The 16,587-nt window shown below is 36.9% G+C and overlaps 1 protein-coding gene across 9 annotated transcripts in view; it reads right to left on the reverse strand.

The window, feature by feature from the left end:
* PTBP3 (polypyrimidine tract binding protein 3) overlaps positions 1-16,587 on the reverse strand; it is a 127,487-nt gene that overhangs the window by 12,248 nt on the left and 98,652 nt on the right. For all 9 annotated transcript variants that reach the window (XM_075210952.1, XM_075210958.1, XM_075210951.1 and 6 more), the window contains 4 exons: positions 10,066-10,240; positions 7,050-7,124; positions 1,510-1,646; positions 1,241-1,274 (listed from right to left, as the gene is read on the reverse strand). In XM_075210952.1, the coding sequence (XP_075067053.1) occupies positions 1,241-1,274; positions 1,510-1,646; positions 7,050-7,124; positions 10,066-10,240 (421 nt within the window). The remainder of the gene's footprint in view (positions 1-1,240; positions 1,275-1,509; positions 1,647-7,049; positions 7,125-10,065; positions 10,241-16,587) is intronic.

Here is a 16,587-nt window from a genome sequence, read left to right on the forward strand (position 1 = left end):
TGCTTTAGCTAGCATTAAAAAACAAAAGAAAAAAAAACAAAACCCACAAATTGAAAATGCTCAATAATCTTGCACATACAGCATGGTCTGGCTTTACCCTCTATGAACACTATGATATGGGTTACATTTTATTAGAAGTTTCACCTCTATTGTTAAGAAGCTACCAGAGTTTTATACAGTTACAACGTTATGATAAAGGTTTTATTTGATTTTACTTTGTAGTCAAATTGTATTTGGAACTTGAACTGCAAAATCTGATTATTTCAGTAATATTTAAGAAACTTATGAATAATTAAATTTTGAAATAAAAAAAAAACAAATACGGACACTGTACATTTCAACATTTTTTCAAGAAATGCTTGCTACAATTATCTTGAAGAAGAAAGATATTATTTTCTCTATCACATCATCACGTATAACCCATTTTATTGGCTTTTATTAAAGAACCTAAATTTTTACAATTGATGCATCCAATCATTTGCCCTTCAATAATCATAATCATCAGTTATTTATATAGCGCCACTAATTCCGCAGTGCTGTACAGAGAACTCACTCACATCAGTCTATCACACCCTTGCACTATAATGTTGAAATAAATCTGCTTTCTATTAGTTTGTAGAGTTGAAGTTTACCGTCATCATCATTTATTTATATAGCGCCACTAATTCTGCAGCGCTGTACAGAGAACGCACTCACTTCAGTCCCTGCCCCATTGGGGCTGTCAACAATGATGCACGTTTTTGCCATGCGTGCACAATATTCATGTTGCACATACAGTTTTAAAATGATTAGCTGAGATTTCACCATTAATACAAAAATAATGCAATTTCATTTGCCTTGCACACCAATCAGAAACAGCTTAGGACCCTTGTAATCAATGGGATAAAAGAGAACTTCTCTTCAGCTAAGCTGAACTAACAGAGCTAATAATGTGCTAACATTGTTTCCCTCTCTTCCCCAACCCCTGAAATGTGAATAGCAGTATATGTGGTTAGGGTGCTGAAGAGATATACGGTAAGCATGGATGGAGAAAAAGTAGGGGCAAATACGTAGTACTCTCCTTGTTTAATTTAAACAACTAATGTCAGTTGTAAGGTACTCCCAACAGAGTGTACGCAAACGTGTTACGGACAAGACCCTAGATTCTGACAAGTATTCATTACAGGTAACAATATTAAAAAGAAAATCAACTTCACCAGTTCTTCCAAAAGGTCTTCCACAAAGAAATAAAATGACTTACCAAACAAGATGAATAGCCCATGGGGTAAGATTACCTGTGGAAAGATCAGAAAAGGAGAGTAATAAAAGCTTCATACACTAGATTGCTAAATTAAAGAGCAATGTTTCAAATATTTTACAGTTTCGGGCCCATTTAAATTTGTCATGAATTTATAGAAATCCATATGAAATATAGGTAATATAGGTAATATAGGTTGCCATGTTCCATACGATTCTAGACGTGAACAGAAACTACAGAAATATTGCATTTAGAATAGACAAGTGACTTACATCAGGATTTAGATTGCTGACTAGTAGAACAGAGTGTCCCGGAATAGCAGTCATGCCGGGTATTGCCATACGTCCAGTGATGGCAGAAGTGAGAGTGAGAGGTCCAAGAGCTCCCGGTAGACTTGAGACTGAAAGCCCTGGGTAAATAAAAGAAAATACACCACAGGAGTAAATGATGGAGCCTTATTGACTATGTTACATACATATCACTATTGATGTAGTTACATATTTCAGCACAGATTGTTAGAATACACTTATCAGTGCCAAAGAAAAATTACAGTTGTATCTATGTGATCCAAAATTTACATGCATGTTCCCAGCATCTCTCAAACCAATCCCTAAAACATCTACTCTAGCTATCAATTGCTACCCTCCTCATAATTGCTATACACAGTGATTGGCTAGTGGGTAACAAATCACCATTCACTTCCTCGGGCAGGGACTGGACAAGGGGCACAGTGGAAGCAGTAGTAGAAGAGTACCTCATATATACGGATCAGCATATACTTCCTCCTATCAATGTTTGATGAAAGCTGAATGTGCATTGAGTGGAGTAGAGGGGTGGGGTGGAGTTCATTGTGATAGCCATTAAGGAAAAACAGGGTCAGAGTTCTTAAAAGTACTTCAACCCCATTCATCCTCCCTCCTTCAGATTCTCAACAAACTTTGCAGCAAGAATGTTTCAGTGTGAATTCAATTACATTAAAGTTGCATAAACACCATTTTAAGGGGAAAAAAAAAGCAAACCTGATTTACACAAACGAGTTCTTTTTCTATCACCATGTGACTTATCTGTTGATAATTTTTGGATGATAAATAACTCTTATAATATTTGTTACCACTGTTGGTAACACTTGATGATACAATCAACGCAATCTAAAATATACAGAAAGAAAAAAAACACATGCATCTGCTGCTTTTCTTAATTGAGTGCAGTATTCTCCCCAGCACCTATTTCCCAGGTACTCCACCCAGCTGATTTTACTTGCCACCTGGCTATTGAAGTCCAGCAGAGTCCTATTATAATAGAATAAACCATTGTTTTTCCTATTATAACAGGCACTTAGTGAGCACTACAGCCAGCAGTGTGTTAGACCACTGACCACCAGCCCTGGCAGGTGTGGGCACTAACCTCCAACATTTTTGCAAAGTATTACAACTGCCTCCACCTGGCTGACAAATTTTTCTAAGGAAAACACTGCAGCGTATACAGTTCAACCCCAATAATGTGATCACTTTTCAGTACACGAGATGGCAAGCATAAGACTTTGTCGATACTGTTACAAAGATTAAAGGGCTCTGTGTATTAATACAAGGAATATTTTTGGAAGAGGAAAAAACAAAAAAACACCACGCAATACAATTCATTAACTTGTTCAAATGTTATTGTAGAAAGTCACATGCAGGCATATCTAAGCAATGTATTTTTATGTACAGCTGTCATTGCTAGCTATGATTTGAATCCTCGCTCCACGGACATTCATGGATATTTACAGAAGCTAGTTTGTTAATCGTGCGTAACAGTCCCAGCTGCATTTGGTAGGGGTTCCAGTGGAATGAAAGCTGACAAAGTACTAGTGTGAGAGGTGGGCTTTCCATCTCCTAGCCTGTTTGTCTCAGACAGACAGTGTGCTTAAACATGCCACAAGGCCATATAAACGCAGCCATAAAATAGGTCAGGACAGAGCTATATAACTATGTAATTTGTTTCAAAGTGATTATGTGTCTCTAACAAGTTGAAAAGCTTTCTTCACATTAGAATGTCTCTTAAATACTTCTGAAGCCTATTAATTTCGGAATACCACAAGCTGTAGTGAAAAGTCATTGCAGCCAGAAAGGGTAACAATATATATTCCCTGTCAGTTTAAAAGCTTTTGGTAAAGAGCTCATGCAGTTTTCCCAGAACCCAGTAACTCTGCCAGTAAGAATGACAGTCATCTGGTACTGGAATGTTGGCCTAAATTAAAAAAGGAAAAGTCAGGAGGAGGTGAGGTAAAACGAAAAGTTTAGAAGGTCCATGCTGGACATCTAGCTCTAAATACAAAATATGAGATCATCATGCACCATCTTTAGTGGAGAGAAACTGGCCACACATTGCTATATAGATAGTGGTTGGGAATATGACCCAAATCCCAAGAGAATCAGCTACATATGAATTGATAAAGTATTACATCAGGAATGACTTTTGCCTGGGTTATTCTGTGACACTCTATGCCAGTACCCAGCAGGGTATTTACATGCACCAGATAAATTTGTGACGTCTATGGGCAGGGGGGGGGGGGTTCTGTATGTTGTATGTCATCTTTATTAATTTTTATATTCGGTAATATATTACATTTCCATTTACTAATTTGATGTCCTTATTGCGCTAAACAAATCCATAGCCCAGTGGTTCCCAAACTTTTGCAGTTCGCGGCACCCTTAAGAGTCTCCATAATTTTTTCAAGGCACCCCTCCAAAATAATTACCAAGCAGTCTCGTTTTATAAGAAGTTGGGTTAAAAAAAACGTAATAAGTATTTAGGTCAGGACAGAAAAACTTATTTAGTTGTATGTAAAAATAATACACATAAATCCAAGGGAAAAGAATATTTTTATATATGTTTTTCAATTATATTTCTGTCAAAGAATAATTTACAGCTAACTCACACTGTGCCCCCTGCATCCCGGCACACACTCTGTGCCCTCCTTCATCCCCGCACAAACACTCTGTGCCCTCCTGCATCCCCGCACAAACACTCTGTGCCCTCCTGCATCCCTGAGCAAACTGTGCCCTCCTGCATCCACAATCTGTGGCCCCTGCACCCTCTCTCTGCCCCCTCTTTCATTCTTTTGCCCCTCCATTGCTGTTTCCCATCACCATTATCCTCCGTTTCTTTACTTACCATACTTGGCCTTCTTTCTTCTATTTCTTCTGCCTTTTCTTCTGTCTTACCAATTTGGCGGTGCCTGGGACCCAGCATCCTCTCTCCTAACGCTTGTCACTGAATGTCGGGCGTGATGACGTCACGCCCGACATTCAGTGAGAAGCGAGGAGGGTGCTGGTTCCCGGGCGCCACCGGATTGGTAAGTTTTGTTTCCCCTCCTCCTGGCCATGGCATCCCTGTGACAGCGCCGCGGCGCCCCTGGGAGCCACGGCGCACACTTTGGGAACCTAGGCTATAGCCTATTTAGAGGAGATAGACTGCTTGACTGTGATGATCATTTAAATGCAAGTGGTGAAGTGTTAACTTTTTTAGCTATCAGAACACAGAGTATGCGCAATTGAGTAATTAAGTTACAGGCTCTGCTGGCCTTATTCAGGAGATCTCCTTTGCACAATAACCATATTTTTTAAAAAAATCCCATTAACAGGATTTAATGCACTTTAAGGAATAAATACATATAAATATTTGAGAATAATTTCTCTCTGTGCAGTCTGTGATAGTGCCGGAAGTTAAACAGCCCATTTGAAGCACCACCGCTGTTGTGTTTGTAAATCAAAAATCCTTCTCCAATACAAATGTGTGTGCTTAAAACGGTCTCACCTTTCCCTGCTCCAGTCTCTTTCCTGATTGTAAGTAGGAAGTGCTTTACCTTTCTTATCAATTTGATTAAAGAGGAAGAGGTTGTGAATAAAGAGGAGCAAAAATTCAAGAATGTTTCTGGATCTGCCCCCATTCTGAATTTGGCTGGGAAATGTTGTATATTTTGTAACTGCTGAATGGCAAGACAAAGAACGTTTTGCCATGATGTTTCACCTTTTAAAAAATGCTTGTTCTGCCATGAAACTATTTACTAATCTCTATTTGGGAGAGAAGTGGAGGGAGCAGAAGGCATCAATGAAAACCACTGCCTGCTAAATGCAAACAAATGCAAATGTCTTCCACCATCTATCCAAAGACAGAACATAAAAACAACAGTATTTTCACATTTACACACAAGTTCCTTTAACGACATGCTAACCTTCTATATCTATCATACCTAAATCATCTTTCATTTTTACCATACCTTATGGATGGAAAACTTCCAGGAGTCATGTAGTTAATACCTCTAAAATAAAAATTACTGTTGGCATCTAACGTTTTGAAGTCCTTTGTATTGAAGTAAAAGGAAGAAACTATTCCATGGCTCATAAAAGATCCTGATAACTGCTACATTATTTTGCCCATACTTGTGTTACTAACTTTCCTAAACCTAAAATTTGCATTTTCCTCTGATTTCCACTAATGATCACAATGTAAGTGATGAAATATGTAACTTACAACCATATTAAGTAAATGACAAATCATAGTTAAATGTTTTGTAAACCAAATTAACAAAAATATATATTTTAACAATAACAGCAGTTTTTTAGACATAGAATTACATCCGGACCACATATAGGAAACTTGGCTTCCAAACTTTCAGTTGCAGATGAAAAGATAAAGTTTATTGGGGTTGCTTACGTGTCATCTGGATTATATATTTGTAGAAGTACTACACACTGCTCAGCATGGCCAAATGCCACATAAATAGCAGATGTGAAGCATCAGTCTGCAAAAAAGTCTCAAACAAAACCAGAATCAAATTTACTTGTGGTCAAGAGGAAGCTATGGAATATCACTCAATCTGCAACTGCCAATCAGTTTTCACTAAATAGTATTACATTTGGTAGCACTATAACCTGAAATGTCTGACAACATTCCTAAGTGAAAAAAATTGAATTAAACTTTGGTAAAAGCCATCATTACTGACCAGTCCAGCTGTAGGAAAGCAAAACTGGACTATAATGTAATACACCAATTAAGTATAAACATAATAAAGTGGCAAAATGTCTTAAGGGAATTTTTCAGCATATATGGGTCTAAAATTCTTGCAGATCACAATCAACACCTAAACAGGGTCAAAGTCAACTGTGATGGCTTGAAAATCTTATTATAAGATGACCACATCAGACAGTGTACTGTAGGCGATCACTTCCAAACCGTATTACCAGTGACCTCGATTATCTTGTGGTTTGCCAAAAAAGTCAGATCTTTCAGATTTGTCCGCATACATATATGGACCTGTATAGCAAAATGACAGATTCGGTCAACAAATGGTCAAACTGACAGGCGAGATTGCCTTGTGTGATCACCTTTATTCTACTCGGAAATATGAACAATACATGCAATTTCTATAATGACTACAGTCCCCCAAAAAAGCAAACTACAACAGCTGCTTTAAAACAATCTCCGATATATTTTCCTTTTGTCAGTATAATAGCCATTCTTGAATAAGGCAATGATACAAGTTTCAATTCTGAAAGAACATTAAATGGGAAAAAAGTTATTAGACTTAGTCAAATTGTATGTACTTCAAGTCAATAATATCAAGGTACAATTTCCATATATTTAACTAAATAGGTTAAGAAAGGACAGTGCCTAAATTAAATATCTTAATATAGGCACTGTTACATATAATTAGAAACAAGCATAAAAAAAAATTAAATATGTAACACAATTCAAATTTCTCCCAAGTGCCTCTATGAAAGTATCAGATTATAATCCAGGAAAGAGACATTCATTTTATTACACCCACCTGCCTGAGGGAAGCCAATAGCCGGGCCAAATCCTGCAGCTCCTGCATAAGGTGAGGAAATTATACCTGGAGCACCTTAAAAGGCATAGAAAAAGGAAAACATTAGCGAAGATTTAGACCAGGAGGTGCAGGATAAAATGTGCATGATCAGGACTGATTTCCAGGCGTGATGAGAATTGCTGGTCCCCAAAATAAATAGCTCCCCTGGCATTCGGCGTGTATAAATGTTTTGCAAAGAGACTCGCACTCTAATTGTTTACACATCCTGACCAGTAGAAAACTACTCCATATGACACACTAGGGGGTATTAACTGGTTAATAAATTCCATTTTTAAAAAAAATCCATTTATTACCCAACGTTCCTGTATACGTTTTGTTTTTTTTTTTCAGTTAAAGTAACATGGGCTAAAGTAACATGGGCTAAAGTAACATGGGCTAAAGTAACATGGGCTAAAGTAACATGGGCTAAAGTAACATGGGCTAAAGTAACATGGGCTAAAGTAACATGGGCTGATTACACAGATTCAGAAGGTAAATATTGAATAACCAGTGCTCTCTAGGTTGACTACATGGCACTCCAAACAAAATAGCTGCTAACATCACCTCTGTAGGGGATATTTTTTTGAGCACTGAAAATGCTCTATGACAACTTTCAAATCCGAACAATGCCTTTAAATTTACCCCATGAAGCTCAATTGAACTTGTGCATAACCAAGTTATGCTGTTTTGGGCTTTACAATCTTACATGATGCATGGCATCTCTATTTGCTAGCACTGCAGTGTAAAAGATCAAATAATCTACCATTAGAATTGGAGGAGTGGAGTGAATGAGCACTTATGTGATCTTAGACACAGCATTTTCAAGAATTTCTGAACTGCAAAATAATTCTTAGAAACCAGGCACTTCCCTGGGAGCACAATTAATGAATCCTGCCATTATTGCAACTGTCATCACACAGCATAGTGCAAAAGTAGTCTGGAAACAACCACCGCTGATAGCATGTTAAACAACAGGACCCCGCTGGCATATGATGGGATAATAAGGCCTGGGATATAAATGGATGATATGCATCATAATGAGCTGTTCTGCATTAAGTTAGTTTTCACTAAAGAAATACAAATTAATGCAAGTGTTTAACATTTCCATATGAAAGTCAGTAAATGCAGGCATACTGGTAGAATGATATGAGGACAAAAGGATAATATAAACCTGCCAAAAATCTTTAAAATGCAGGGTCGGATAAATAGAGGCTTTAGCATCCTTATAATTACTTAAAAAAAAAAACAAACCAAAACTCCAGAAATTACTCCTGACAACATGGACTGTATGATGCCCAGGACACTTCTGTCAGGCACACATATAATCATTTTCATGACAGAGAAATGACAGGACTAAAGAGAATGAACAACAGGAAGCACAACACTGCATCAATTTAAAAAAATGTAAGGGTTTTGAATTGTCATTTATTAAGCATAAGGTTGGTAGAAATATATGACAATTATTAGTCACTGGGGACATTTAAGCAAAAAATTAAGAACATAAGAAGAACAGACTGAAGCATCATAATGAAATAATTCTAGATACAGTAATAGTGAAACAGAACTTTAATAATTATATGATATCTCTGGACAAAGGACCTAGAAAAAAAATAGTATACAAGTATTTTACTAATCAAACACAGTGTATGTCTAATAGTAGGGAATACTAGGAAGAGTAGGAATTAGTGATTATATGATTCACTGTAAGAATATCAACACCATTATTTATACTTTTAGACTAAGTTATAGAATCAGTAAGGTCCTATAGAGATATCATTACTTTAAAGAATTATTAATTTAAAGTCTTGCTTAACTCTGCATCAAGCTTGTGACACTTTCTCCAGAAGTATTGAATAAGTGGTTACCACTGACAACTATGAGAGTACCACAACAGGTATATTCATTATTCTCAAAATCCACAGTCCATTGAACCAGCCCAGCTTACACACACATCCTCATCTTACCACCATACTTCTTCCTGTAACAAGATTTCAGATTTACACCTCAACAGTTTGACATCAGGAGCAAAGCTGTTGAGTCCTGAGCAAAAGTTGATATCTGCTTGTATGCTAAGAAGCTACTATGCTTACTAATAATTATAATGTGTGTGTGTGTGTGTAAACCTTTAATATGATGCTGACTATAAAATGCTAATGGACTAGTTGAAACTGGAGTCTTGGCGGGAAGAACGGAGCACACCCCCTGGAGAGATGACCCCCACCTTTGGATTCTTTAGTTTGAACTAGTCTATGATCTGCAACCCCCTGGACCTTCCTGAAGCCTGGACCAATAGAAGCAAGCCACACAATCTGCATTGTTTTACTGTATTTCTGTTTGCATATAAGCAGGAGCTTTTCATCTAGTGTTCAGTCATCTAGACCACAGACTTCAGACCTGAATGACTGTTCACTGGATCCAGAGCGCCTGCGATAAGTAACGGCTGTACTTATTATTATTTTGCTTGAATTATTCTGCTACTTTTTGAGAATAAATATTTGTGCGTTGGAAACACAAATCGAGATTCGACAATCGTTATTGGATAGCAACAAAACGTGCATAACACCAGGTCAATTAAGGACTCGTCTTCCATAAGAGTTGGTATCACAAACAGGACTCTCTGGTAGCACCCACATCGCTTACAATATTTTCTACCAAATTTAAAATTCTATTTGGACATTCTATGCAAAGAGTTTTTCAAGCATTTAAATGTTTTCTCAGTTTTAAAGTTTTTTTTCTAACCCAGGTCAGTGGTTGAAGTGGAAGCTTAGAAGTGGCGGTATAGAAAATAAAAGGAAATTGATAGTTTATAATAAAGTCAGTAGGAAAGGTGGCAGTATGGCATACCACCATATACACCCCCATTTGAACGACTGATCCAGGTGATATCACTTTATTGATGAATAGTGCAAATTTGATCTTCAAGTTTCTTCAACTTGAGTGAAATTAACATTTGTGTTTAAAAGTATCCAATTCTTACCAAAAGCTGCTGCCATTGTGGCATCAAGGGACGGCTGTCCATCTCCAGTAGGCAGGTCAAGGCGTGTAAAATCTCGGCTCTTGTCATTGTTGTACTTAACGTTAAGGCTTGTCAACTTGGAGAATTCAATGCGCAGCGTGCAGCATGCATTGTAAATATTTTGTCCATCCAGAGCCTTAAACAAAAATACATTTAAAAAAGTAGCATTAGAAAAAAAAAAGATAGCTATTACAACGTACATTGCAGACAAGTAACTCGTAAGCTAAGTGACAGTAATAGTGTGCTATGGAAGTCTGAATATTCCCTGGGTGTCGGCATATAGAACTCATCAGTTGGAGAAGATTTCCCTTTGTTGGACTGAGCATCATCGGATTTTGGGGGATAGGTTTGTCCAATGTGACTAGCAATGACACTGAACAGCAAATTAATTATTTTTGATCATACTTGTTATATAAAAATACTAAAACACAGCACAAACACAAAAATAATTTTTTAAAAAGGAATTCATCACTGCTCAATATAGTTAATATTGATGTCAATGAAAACATCTTTTGTTATTTATGTAAACCAGTGCTACAAAACACAACGATCTAATGTTCACTCATCTTATTAGAATATATATATATTTTTTTAATAAACTGATACAATCATTTACTTAATGACTGAACCAAATCATAACAAAAACATTACAACAAAGAATTTCATGCCAACTAAGGAGCATACCGTTAAGTGCATTGTATGAAACGCTCAATGCCATGCTCCTTGGATGAGATGAGGGTCATTGTTGTAATGCAGATTTTTGCATTCTCCAAGAATGTTGTTTCTAAGCACTATAATTTTAATGCCTTTTTCAGGAGAACATTATTTCAATAGCCTCTTAGAACTTGGACAGCTATGTTTCTTTTGGCGTGCAACCTTTCTCTACTTTACACATTGCTCAGTGTTTTTCTCATGCACTCGAAGAGGGCTGCAATGTTTTATTTTATTTTTTATAGCCATGTCCAGTTTCATGAGTATTGACAACCCTTTTTTGCAGGCCTTCAGAATTCTGCTTGGATTGGGGCAAGATTCACCTTCCACAAAGTTCTCGTTGAGAGCATGGACGGTGAAATATTTGTTTTATTTCAAAGAGTATTTCACATGGGTCAGATGACTTTTCTGTTTTCATTGCAATCTTTATCTCCTATTTGTACAGGCGTTGATGGAGCAACCTGTAACCAATGAAATCAGTGAATATTGCACAAAGTATTTGAGAAAGGGAGTATAATTTTTTTTTAGGAGGCAACAACTTCCCACCCATGAGATTATATCACTAAGGGCAGGACTACCTGTGACGTCGGCAGTGTCACTATGTAGAGTTGGGTAAAAGAGAAAAGCAAGTTAAATGGTAGAAGTCATCTATCACTTAAAAAAAAAAAAAAAGGTAGTAGTACACAAACCTCTTCTAAATTTGATGGAAATTTAGAAGGGGCGGTATAGAAAATTTGAGATATGCAATGTGAAGAATAAGGGCAGACAACAGCTGCCTTTTTGTTTTGTATTATATATGGGCATTTATCTGGCCATGCAGCTGGTACCATATATAATATGGGATATACAGAGCGCAGGCTTATTTTTTCTCTGGTTTTGTCTAAAAATATTGCCTTATGTTGTCTTGGCAGCTGTCCATCAAGTCTATTTAAGGCTCATCACAAGACAGTCCTCGCTAAATGTAACTGTATACCTGGGAGGTGAGTTCATCTGATCTAAACTGCATTTTAATGGTGTTTAAAGCATATAGGTCAGTGTATGACCTGCATATAATGAGGTACCCTTGATGCTGGGATGCAGGCTTAAATGTTTTGATCAAAATATGAACTAATATCTCATGTTTTCCTTTTGCTAGATACACACAGAAATACAATGTTAAGGATAAGCACCTGCAACAGCTGTCTTTTTGAAAAATTTAAGTGAATGGAATTTTCGATAGCTTTACAATAAACCAGTAGAAGTGGCGGTATACTAACCCACTTCCACCACTGTATGTAGGTGTGTGTGTATATATATATATATATATATATATATATATATATATATATATATATATATATATTTATATATTAACAAATGAAACTGTTAACCTATTTGGGGGAGGGGTGTTCAGGAGCTCTAAGCACTGTAGTAGTTATATGTAATGATGCAGAGATTGAGGGAGCAGCACATGATTATCTCCACAAACCAGTTGGGACTGTTAGACATTCACATGTGCCTTTTCCAGGCTCCTATTATAGTTATTCAGAATACAAAATCCCTCACCAAGTCTAGCAGCATGGGGATAATCATCATTATTATTTATTTATATAGCGCCAACATATTCCGTAGCGCTTTACAATTGGGGACAAACATAATAAAGTAATAAACAAACTGGGTAAAACAGACAAAGAGGTGAGAAGGCCCTGCCCGCAAGCTAACAATCTATGGGACAATGGGAGATTGACACATGAGGTTAAGTCTACATTTTGCATTTTGGCCCAGCCAGACTGCAAAGGTAAAAGTGACTCATAAGCTAAATGAACCCGTCACACAACAATGTTGGTCAGGGGGCAGCCGTCCCGCGTGAAACTGTGTAACAGGCTAAAGGTAGCGAGGTTAAGAGGGTGGCCGAGGAATATTATAAGCTTGTCTGAAGAGGTAGGTTTTCAGAGAACGCTTGAAAGTTTGTAGACCAGAGGAGAGTCTTACTGTGCGAGGGAGAGAATTCCATAGAGTGGGTGCAGCCCGAAAAAAGTCCTGTAACCGGGAATGGGAGGATGTAATGAGGGTGGGGATAATTTAATAAAGTACTTTGCAATGTGTCCAAATGTCACTGCTTTAAACTACACACACCATATTATGAACCACCTACTTCCACTTATATTTTACTTCCTGCAACCCTTTTTGCTTAAATGTATACTGCAAGTTCCTGACCCTCTACAGTACTACATGTAAACTGCAAGTTGCTTCATATAAGCAAGCCAACAGTAACATTCATATACATTACATGGTGTAGTTATGACTATCTGTGCATACGGTAAAACCCTGTTATTTTATCTAGTGCAAGTACAAGACAAATGACTATCGGATAAAACATTCAAATAGATCGTTCCATCAGTCTTCTGGTCCAAAGCAGTTACTTGTTGTTAGAATCTGCTACAATGAATGGTAACACTATTCTTCTTAATTAAGTATAAAAGGAAGGAGAAGAAATTGATCTGGTGCAATGTCTTACCTATTTGTGCATAAAACTTTCCTATTCTGTATATAAATGAGAGTGGTATCTTCTTATTTATGTGTTCCATTTTATCATTGATAGTTTGAGCAAGCAGTGTTAAAGAGTTGGGAGCTTCCTGAAAGCTATTTCATAGAAGCCAAGTACTGTTTTATTGGCATCTGCACCATCTCCAGTTTATGTGCTTTAGTTCTTACACCCCAAAGGCATAAAAGAGGTTTAATGAAAGAAAAAGGAGGAAGCATAACATTACCCCCTTAATGACAATCACAAATGGATCCATGTGTTTTCTGGCATTCTAGCAACTGTTGCTGCATGACACTTAAATGTGTCATGGACATTGGTAATTAAAAATGTTTGTTTGCCTGATTAGAGCCAGATTGGCTGGTGACCTGAAGATTAGTCTACAGAGGTAGTGGGTTTCCCATTTTGAACAACAGGAAATAAGCTGTTTTAATCCATTCCATGCACAGTATCATATACTATTAAGAACTAAAACAGAAGTGGAAGCTAATCAAAGTACTCAATTAGCAAATTACTGAGGTGACCAGTGTCTGGAGCAACTCCTTCAGTGAAGCTCAACTGTAAACAAATGCAGTGTTTAATATAAAATATATCTCTGGAGATAGAGATAGAGATTTATTATACACACGACTTTGTATGGTGACCTACTGTATTATGTGACATTTTATACTCTTATGGGGGAACTATGGTGCAGTTAAGTATTGTATTTGATGGTGGTACTATACAGCCATCCTGTTGTGCTGAAGATATAAAACTTCTTCCTACTAGAGCCCAGCAGTGAAGCAATTAATTTATCCCTTTGACAGATTTACGCCTTAGAGGCTGTACACAGTTTCAATTATCTTGTCTCAAATTTACAGTTTCCTCTGCATACTCTACATAGACAGTATGTGCGAGATGTATCATCTTATTTCTATACAAAATCTGTGGTGCAATGCTAAAGGGAAATAATACAACACACATAAAAGGATTTTTAATTTGGCATATTATAGCATTTTAGTTTAGAAAACTGTAATACAAATAAAACAAGTAAAAAACAAAACAAAAAAAAAACCTCTGTATTTGTCAGCATGTCTATGAAGGGTGCTAAAATCCTAGACTATAGTGGTTAGTCATTGACTGCAGACTTGCCCCTTCCTCAGTTCCCTGTTGGTCACCAATGAGAAAATGTGGCTAAGAGCAAGGATTGAAACTAGTCCTTTCCTCAGAAGAGGACTCACAGTCCTCCCCCGAGGGCCTATTGCTTACTGAAAATTAGGGCTCATGAAAAAGAAAGGATAGGGAGTGATTTTTTTTAAAAAATAAGTGAGAAGGATATATCCTCCCTAATATCCGGAATGAAGTATAGGTGCTACTAAAATATAGCAATTGTCCAAATTGCATGTTTTGTAAGGGCTTGATACCTAGGCCTCCTGACAATAAAATAGGTCTATGGTGTAGTCTTCATTTAAGAAATTATAGTGATCCAGGCCTTATGACATAGTATTTGAAAGGTGCCTGATCCTCAATTTGTGTGTGTGAACACTGTTTTGCCCTCTGTATTTGGGTCCATGAATGTCCACTACCCACCCCTATAAATGTAATACTTGAAACAACAGATATAGAATTTTTTCAATTCTGGTTGTCCAAAAGGATATCAGTTAGTGTGATCCAAGGGTCACACCGGTGTGCCTTGGTCTTCTAAAAGGAACATGGTAGCATACCTCCCAACTGTCTCAATTTAGGCAAAGCAGTCCCAATTTGAGGGCTGTGTCTTCCCATCTCAATTGGAACTGTTTTGTCCCGCTGGTGGAAATTTGGGAGGTATCGTATGTGCCGCCTAGTATAGGGCAGCTTAGTGCTTTAAAAGCACGCCCCTTGGGTTGTGGCCAAACTATCATTTTATTTGCGTGTGTATGTCTCTTGACAAAATCCCATAGAAAAGATGCATGTAATGCTTTTCTGTAAACCATTAAATTATAAGCAGAAATACATTTGCATTGATCTAAAATACTATAAAATATAAAAGACAATCCATTGAAGGGAACCCACTTTGTGTTTGTACAGGGAGCCATAGAACATCCCTGGGGCTAACTCTGCAACTGCAAGGACAGTGGTTTGTTTAGCGTATTATACATGAGAAATGTTTTGCATTGCCTTCTCCCCAGCAGTGATTGATAAAGAATAATCATTATGAATGGTGTTTATTTTATTTTAGACTGATAAACAGAATACATTTTTAATATCAAGTCAGAGCTTAAGATATTGAAAAACGTATGTATTTTTGCAAACCTATTTTTCGCAAGCTGAATTTAATGGGACACATTTTTGCTCACAGAAATACAATTTTATTAATGTAAATCAAACTCCTCTCTCACTGGACTAACACACAAGTCCCTTACATTCCATATACTTCACTCATAAACCCACATCTGCTGTGGGAAAACAGGTCATTTTTCATTTTCAATATTATCCGTTGTATCAATATTTAGTAGAAATGTCTTATATTAAGGATACGGGCAGGAAAAGGAATGTTATAACAAAATTGGTGAAAATAACAATTCAACTACCAAGATAGGGAGAATATTTTGTGAGGTTTGAAATAAGAATCTGAAGACTAATTAGGTACATGGTCAATATTTACACAAGTAAAATCGTAAAAGCGATCAATGGTTTAGCAAACAAACTTCTGTTGCAATCAGCTCAGATTCTGTACCAATTCAAGGTTACTTAGCAGTCTGATCATTTTATTTGCAAATTAAGCAAACACAGAAATTGTACAATAATAATACAATGATTGTTCATAAGGCACCAAAAGCGCCATGTCCTCCATAGATGTTAAATTCATTTCTCACTTAAGTTTATCCTCTATAATATTAGTCTAAATATGAATGCCACATAGGAGTGAAGATAGGCATTGTAACCCATCTCCAAAGCTGTCCACCGTTTGAAATCAGTGGCAACTGGACTTGATACACATGAAACATTCCTATTTTGTAATGTTCTACTTAGAAGGACTAACTAATTTGTGGTTAATGTCCTAGGGTTGCACATACTGGGTCAAATAACTATTAAGAGAATTGCTCCACTAGTCTCCAAAAACTGGAAAATTAACTAGTGTGCAGCGAGTAATTAAAAAAAATGGCTGATTTAAAAACTGTGAAATGTAGATAGAAGGAACAATCTACACTATGCAATAATAATTTGCCCTCTAAACGTAAAAAGGTGGTTTACAAGGAGTAATTTTATAACCAATAACTAAAATTTAGCGA

This window comes from Mixophyes fleayi, chromosome 1 (assembly GCF_038048845.1).
Source record: "Mixophyes fleayi isolate aMixFle1 chromosome 1, aMixFle1.hap1, whole genome shotgun sequence".
Lineage (NCBI taxonomy): Eukaryota > Metazoa > Chordata > Amphibia > Anura > Limnodynastidae > Mixophyes > Mixophyes fleayi.